Genomic DNA, 7,843 nt, shown 5'->3' with positions numbered 1-7,843 from the left:
CCGTTTATTACAAGTCCGTTTACGGACTTGCAATGTATCCCTATGGGATTGCAGACGTTAGCGGATGATGCATCCGCTAAAGTCCGCGACCATCCGCAAAGATCCACTTTTGCGGACGGAAGAAAACCTTATTTTTCTTCCGTTCGGCTGAACGGATCGGATGAATACGGACACACGGTCCATATTCATCCGATTCCCCATAGGGGAGAGCGGAGGAGAGACAGGGCGGTCTCTGCACTGTGTGCGGGGACCGCCCTGTCCACCGACAGCTCAGCGGGGATTAACGGAGGAATCCCCGCTGAGCCAAACGGGCTAACGGAGCGGATCAATACGGATCCGCTCTGTGTGAAAGAGCCCTTAGGATTTAGAGAAGTCTAAAGAAAAGTGGACCAAAATCACTCCCGAGAACTGTGCAAACCTGGTAACCAACTACAAGAAACGTCTTTCCTCTGTGCTTGCCAACAAGGGTTTCTCCACCAAGCACCAAGTCATGTATTGCTTGGGGATTCAATACTTTTTTTACTTACTGAACTGCAACTCAATTTATAGCATTTGTATCATGTTTTTCAGGATTTTTGATTAATATTCTGTCTCCATCATCTAAAATATACATATGATAAAAATTACAGACCCTTCATTTCTTTGTAAGTGGGCACTGGGCAAACGTACAAAATCTGCAGCGGGTCAAATATTTTCCCCACTGTATGGAAGACAATTCTCTGATGTTCTTATACCAAAACCGAACTGCAAAGTGCTCAGAGCATCATCCTAAGAAAACAACCTCCCCATGAGGAAGCACAGTGCCACTAAATGTTTTGGGCATTCCCTCCTTCCACTGGTATTAGGAAATGAATCTGGATAGAGGACATGTCTGAAGACAAACAAGGCAACTATAGAGGAAAATCTGGTTCAGTCTACAGGAGATCTGCAAGGTTCTCCTTTCAGCAGGACATCAACCTTAATGCCGTGTACAAACGATCGAAAATTCAGACGGAATTTTGGCTCAAACTTGAGTTGCATACACACGGTCACACAAAATTCCGACCGTCAAGAACACGGTGACATACAACACTACGGCGAGCTGAGAAAAATTAAGTTCAATGATCCTGAGCACGTGTCGAATTGATTCCGAGCATGCGTAGGATTTTTGAGCTTTGGTATTGCATACAGACGATCAGAATTTCTGACAAGAACTTTTCCCGTCTGAAAATTTGAGAACCAGCTCTCAAAATTTTTGCTGTTGGAAATTCCGACAGAAAAAGTCAGATGGGGCCTACACATAGTTGGAATTTCCGACCAAAGGCTCACATCGAACTTTTCTTGTCAGAATTTCTGATCGTGTGTATGCGGCATAAGAGTCATAGCTACACTGGAGCAGATTAACATTAACAAACAGCCTGCCAGAGCGAAGGAACTTTTTACCATGAGGAATAGGCAAGATTTATAAGCAGGTCAGATATGCAAATCTGGTAGAGAAGCACCCCAAAAGACCCGAAAGTATGGACATAGGGGGAGTAAATACTTATGAAGTATACAAATGTCTTCCAGTCTCAACTAAGCTTCACCCAGCTAGAGGTTCCTTGCACTTTGGTTGACTGACCTTCCATCTGGTGCATGGATAGTTCCATATCCAATAGCACTTGGCAAAGCCAGCCGCAAGGCACCAATGATCTGAGCCATTGCTGGGTATTCTTTCCTTGAGGCTAGGTTCACACTGCTGCAAATTCAAAATCGCGGTAAAAATCACGATTTTACCGCGATTTCGCGGCTGCGGTTTTGCCGCGATTTAAGAGACATCTGAGCAGGGTTCAATGTAAATCACGGCCCGAAATCACAAAAAGTAGTACAGGAACTACTTTTTGAAATCGGTGCAGTGCCATTTCTGGCAAATGCCGTCGATTTGAATGCGATTTGAGAAGTGAAATCGGATCTCAAAATCGTACCCAGTGTGAACCTGGGCTTAACCATCATTGTATGGGATATTCTTCCCACTCTCCTCTAATAAATTTATTTTGGAAGATTCCCCAAGACCACATTGTGGTCCACCTTTTTAAACTAAACATTTAATACATTTTAAAGCAAAAATTGTAATGTTTTTTTTTTAAATCTGAAAGTAGAAATTCTCCTTTGCAAAGCAGCTGCCCAATTCAAAGCAATAGGAGGCTGGGAGCCCCTGCAGCTATTTACGGCTGTTTGCAGGTAGTCAGTCATGCAGCGTTTACATGGGGATGATCAGCCCTGAATACAAGACAAAGAGGCTGCAACAGCGCTCCAGGTGATACAATAGCTGTACAGAAGATCTGGTGATGGTCCAGTCCGTGAACTCGAAGACTGTCAAAGTATGTGCAAAAGAGGTGACCGCACTCCAATCTTCTTTAATCGTAAAAACCCACGCATAACATCACTAGGCTACCATACAACAGGACTGTAGCAGAAAGTCCTGTTGTATCGTGGCCTAGTTATGTTATGCATGTATTTTTACGATTTAAGTAGGGCTGCGGAAATTAACGATTACCGTATTTATTAGGGTATTGCACGCTCCGGCGTATAGCGCCCACCCCTAATGTGGACCCGCAATTCCTGGAAAAAAAACATTTTAGTACTTTACAGTTTTACAGTTTTGGTGTCTTGCGCGGCATCCATCGGTCTTGTCGGGTCCGGCGTCCGTCTGCGGCTTCGGTGGTGTCCTCCCGGCTTCTCCCGCGCTGTCTCCCCGTCGAATCGCCGCTTCCCGTGCTCAGTTTGAACGCCTCCACTGACATATACCGAGTGCAGTACACTCGGCTACATTCGGCCAGGCTCGGCTTGTGACGTTTATGCGTGAGCACGAGCGAAGCAGAGCCTGGTCGAATGTAGCCGAGTGTACTGCACTCGGTCTATGTCGGCGCAGGCGTTTAAACTGAGCGTGGGAAGCGGGTATCGGCGTATATCGCGCACCCACGATTTTGCCCTGATTTTCAGGGCAATAAAGTGTGCAGTATACGTTGATAAATACGGTAATTCCCTGATTAATCGTTCATTTTTTTGATCGATCAAAATTCTTTTGATCGGTACTCACCTCTCCTCTGGCTTCTGGGTCTTCAAGGAGTTCCGTCGACGTCACAGACACCGGCGGGACTTGCAGTGTCCCTCTGAAGGGCTCCTTTGCTGTGCCTTCATATCTGCATGCCGGCGGGACCTTACCATCTGCCACACGCAAGGACTGTTACACTTCCCTCTATCAACCTGGGATTCTACAGACATCCACTGGGAGTTGTGATAGTTCCCTTCATGGGACATCTACATGCCGACGGACTGATGTTAACCCCTCCTCATCTGGATTCAGCAGTGGTATCGTTGTACACATTTGGCTACATGTTTTTATGACTGCTTTTGCTACCGTTTGGCATTACTCGCACCATTTTTACAGTTTATGTAGCTACATCGATTTTATCTCCAGTGCAATGTTTATTTTGTTACCTACTTGAAGACTATAAAAGTTTTAATGCTATTCCCATCGAGCGATGCCTTTGTGTGTTTTTTGTATCCTGCTATCCATTTTTTCCAGTGGTTGGTAGCTGGGAATCAGCCTGCAAGGAAATCAGCTAAAAGTAGTTGGATCTGTATGTGCGTTATAATTAATCGAAATTAGTCGATTAAAAAAAAAAACGATTAATCGAACACGAAAATTTCAATCAGTAACAGCCCTAGATTAAAGGGTTTGTAAAAGGAATTTTTATTTTATTTTTAAATAACAAACATGTCATACTTACCTTCACTATGCAGTTAGTTTTGCACAGAGTGCCCCCGATCCACGTCTTCTGGGGTCCCTCGGTGGCTGTCTCGGTCCTCCCCGCAATTAGTCACCACCAGGGCTGTGGAGTCGGAGGAAATTTTGGGTACCTGGAGTCGGAGTCAGCAAACAATGCACCAACTCCGACTCCTACTAAATTTAGATTGTCAGAACATTTAGGAGTCAAAACATTTATCTACCGACTCCACATCCCTGGTCACCACAGTCATGCGAGAGCTTGCATGGTGGTCACTAATTGCGGGTGCGCTCCCTTGATACAGCGAGCGGCCATAGCGGCTCGCTGTATCACTCGGCCCCGCCCCTCGGCGCGCCACATCACTGGATGCGATTGGCAGCAGCGCCAGCCAATGGCTGCGCTGCTCTCAATCCATCCGCGCTAGCCAATCAGCGGCCAGGCTGAGCGGTAAAGAGAATATCGGGACCGCGCGGGACTTTCAATGGGTCAGGCAAGTATAACGGGGCACGGGCGGCAACATCAGATGTTTTGTCACCTTAATGCATAGATTGCATTAAGGTGAAAAAACATTTTCCTTTACAACTCCTTTAAAGCATTTATACTTCTGAAGATGGGAGTGCGGTCACCTCTTTTGCACATACTTGACAGCCCTGAATACAGACTGCTTCCTGCCCACGGATGATTGCCAAGAACTCTACTGAATCTCTGGTAGGTAAATCGATTGTTCACACTTGCAAATGGGGGTTTAAATCAAATTGCAAAAATCCCAGTGAAAACTCACATTAATGTCAGGTTGAAACACTAACAAATGCGGAAAAAGCCCAAGGAGAATACACATGTACTGCAATGTGGAAGACTACATTGACACATTCACCAGAAACATAACCGACAACATTTATAAGTGTGACAGCAATAAACAAGAACAGTGACACTCATTCATATTAGTAATCATAGAATCAGCATCAAATTATAAACATTTAGCAAGATGACTGACTAATCAATGACATATTAATATACTAAGGTGCATTAGATATTCCAAAAAGCAGAAGTCTCTAGCACACAGATACTGAGAAGACACAACTGCTTACTCTTTGTTTGTAATGTTACACATGGAAGCTGTATATAGATCTGCTTAGCCAAGCACCAGGACAGTCACCTGATAGCGTGTTTTGTCTGCAATAGATGCACATAGAAGAGCTCATGGGAAAAATAAAGAAGTGTATCTGAGCTGCTCATGTGCACACACTAAAATGTTTAAAATATATATATTTATTATCTAGCGATCTATCTACAAACACACGACTGTAGAACCTATAGAAACCAGTGTAACAGTCAGTAAATGGAACTCCTCTTATGAAATCAGTCAGTGGGTCTCAACTACAGACAATCAAAACAAACACAAAGAAGCTTTACTGCTGTCTGATACATTTTATATTGTACTTTGTTTTATCCTTGTAAATATTTTACATGATTGCAACACAGTATTTACAAAGCAGCAAATATGAGAAGAATGTGCCGTCAGATATACATTAGCGCAGTTCCCACACACAGTAGATTACAGTTCTTCCCTAGCTGACCTCTGAAAGTTGTTTACAACAATAAGCTTCATCTTATGAAAGGAGCTTAGGATGTAAAACGCCAGTTATGGGTCACCTGCATTTTACAACGAGGACAACTGGGAATCGCTCTGTAACTGGTCAGGTTATATCACCCAAACTTATTAAAGTCACTGTAATCAAAAGTCAACTACTGGAAATGGATAGCCATTCTATTACTTGAAGGTGTCAAAAGAGAGAGATAGAGGGGAAAAAAATAAAAAAAGGGAGGGGATGAATGAGGGGGAGAAAAAAAGGGGGGGCAAAGAGGAGAAGAAGAGGAGAAAAGGGGGAAAAAAAGGGCAAAGAGGAGAAAGAAGAAGAGGAGAAAAAAAAAGGCAAAGAGAAGGAGAAGAAGAAGATGAGAAAAAAAAAGGGGGGGGGGAAGGGCAAAGAGGAGAAAGAGAAGAAGAGGACAAAAAAGGGGGAAAAAAAGGTAAAGAGGAGAAGGAGAAGAAGAAGAGGAGAAAGAGAAGAAGAGGAGAAGAAAAAAAAAGGGCAAAGAGGAGAAAGAGAAGAAGAGGAGAAAAAAGGGGAAAAAATGCAAAGAGGAGAAGGAGAAGAAGAGGAGAAAAAAAAGGGGGGAAAAGGCAAAGAGAAGAAGCGAAGAAAGAGGAAAAAGAGAAGAAAGGAGGAGAGAAAAAAAAAAGAAAGGAGGAGAGAAAAAAAAAAGAAAGGAGGAGAGAAAAAAAAAAGAAAGAAGGAGAAAAAGGAGGAGAAGAAGAAGGAGAAAAAGAAGAATGGAGGAGAAGAAGAAGGAGAAAAAGAAGAAAGGAGGAGAAGAAGAAGGAGAAAAAGAAGAAAGGAGGAGAAGAAGGAGAAAAAGAAGAAAGGAGGAGAAGAAGGAGAAAAAAGAAGAAAGGAGGAGAAGAAGAAGGAGAAAAAGAAGAAAGAGAAAAAGAAGAAAGAGAAGAAGGAGAAAAGAAGAGAAGAAGGAGAAAAGAAGAAAGAGAAGAATGAGAAAGAGAAGAAGAGGAGAAAAAGGAAGAGAAGATAAGGAAGTGTATTCATAAAGAGGGAGATAGAGGGGTGATCGGACAAACATAGAGAGGGGAGGGTGATTAAACACATATAGTAGGGGGGGGGGGTGATTGAACAGACAGAGAGAGGGGGGGGAGTGATTGAACAGACAGAGAGAGGGGGTGATTGAACATACATATAGAAGGGGGGAGGAGGGTGATTGAACAGACAGAGGGGGGGGGAGTGATTGAACAGACAGAGGGGGGGGGGGAGTGATTGAACAGACAGAGGGGGGGGGGGGAGTGATTGAACAGACAGAGGGGGGGGGGGGGGTGATTGAACAACCATAGAGACGGGGGAGGTGATCGAACAGACACAGGACAGTCAGTACGGCACAGTACAGATCTCTATCATACCCAGACAGGCTCCGCTGACCAGGGCGGTCGCGGTCAGGGCTCCAGCAGACGCTCCGTAGATGTTTCTGGCATTTTCCACCAGGAAAGGTGTGTGCTCCTTCAGACAGCTGGCGACCCCGATGTGATAGATCCCCAGGAAGCCGCAGCCAGCGAAGGAGATGTTCCAGTGAGTGTCCAGAGGGAACATGTCTGACCTCCGATCTGCTGAGAGAAGAGGGGAGCCCATCACTCATCACCCCCAACATTCATCCTCCCGGCCTCTCCTCCTCCTCCCGGCCACACTCCTCTCCCTCCCACTATGACAGATGTACCTGTGAAGGTGTCCTGTGCTCTCACAGTCCCTCTCCGCTCCCTCTGTCCTTAGTCCTCCTTGCCATTCCTGCTATTTTATTATGGGCGGCTACACACACTGCTTTCCGCCGTCACACCGCGCTACAGCCAATCAGCTGCCTCTATCGGTGGATATGTCGTGAACGAAAAACATCCTGGCAGCCAATAGAAGTCCGTGCAGGAGCTACACCCTCATATGTGGGCGGGGCGGAGTGTGGTCAGCATAGGACTTCCTATAATGTGTCCCCAGAGATTGCAGGGAGCTGTCATTAGGCGTGTGACTTGTGTCCCACATCCCATGGCTTCTCACTTCACAGGAAACATCCCAGCAGGCTGACAGCTGTCCTCCATGACGTGTGCCTGTCTTACCATTACTCAGAACTCCAAAATGTACTGCAAATATTCCAACTAAAAACAAAACGTTATTTTTCAGTGTGGATAGAGGAAGGGAGGGTTATAACCTCTGACAGATTTATTTTTTGCTATCTGTGTCCCATTGTGGAGATTTCCCTTCACTTCCTGTCATATAGCGAAAACAGGAAGTGAGGAACCCCCCCCCCCCCCCCCAAAGTAAGGGAATTTCTTAATGTTACCAGAACTGGTGTCTCCATTATAAGATTTCCCCTCTCTTCCTGTTCCAGTGACCACCGGGGATGAGTTCAGGTGTGTTCATTTACTAGTCCAAACCCACTTAAACTATCCAGCCAGGAAGTGGCTTCTCACCACCAATCATAAGCAGTCGTGGCATTTCCCGACCCAGAGTCTCATACCTATGATTGGCAGTGGGCATCAA

The 7,843-nt window shown here is 45.1% G+C and overlaps 1 protein-coding gene across 3 annotated transcripts in view; it reads right to left on the bottom strand.

Annotated features, from left to right (window-relative positions):
• PNPLA2 (patatin like phospholipase domain containing 2) overlaps positions 1-7,143 on the bottom strand; it is a 72,125-nt gene extending 64,982 nt beyond the window's left edge. For 2 of the 3 annotated variants that reach the window (XM_040328517.1, XM_040328519.1), the window contains exons 1-2: positions 7,032-7,143; positions 6,721-6,924 (exon numbers count right to left, since the gene is read on the bottom strand). In XM_040328517.1, coding sequence (XP_040184451.1) covers positions 6,721-6,907 — 187 coding nt within the window. In that variant the 5' untranslated portion in view covers positions 6,908-6,924; positions 7,032-7,143. The remainder of the gene's footprint in view (positions 1-6,720; positions 6,925-7,031) is intronic. The other variant, XM_040328518.1, reaches the window with a different exon arrangement.
• Positions 7,144-7,843: the final 700 nt, after the last annotated feature.

The sequence above is a fragment of the Rana temporaria genome, chromosome 11 (genome assembly GCF_905171775.1).
Source record: "Rana temporaria chromosome 11, aRanTem1.1, whole genome shotgun sequence".
NCBI lineage: Eukaryota > Metazoa > Chordata > Amphibia > Anura > Ranidae > Rana > Rana temporaria.
This window is presented reverse-complemented; position numbering and strand designations above follow the sequence as displayed.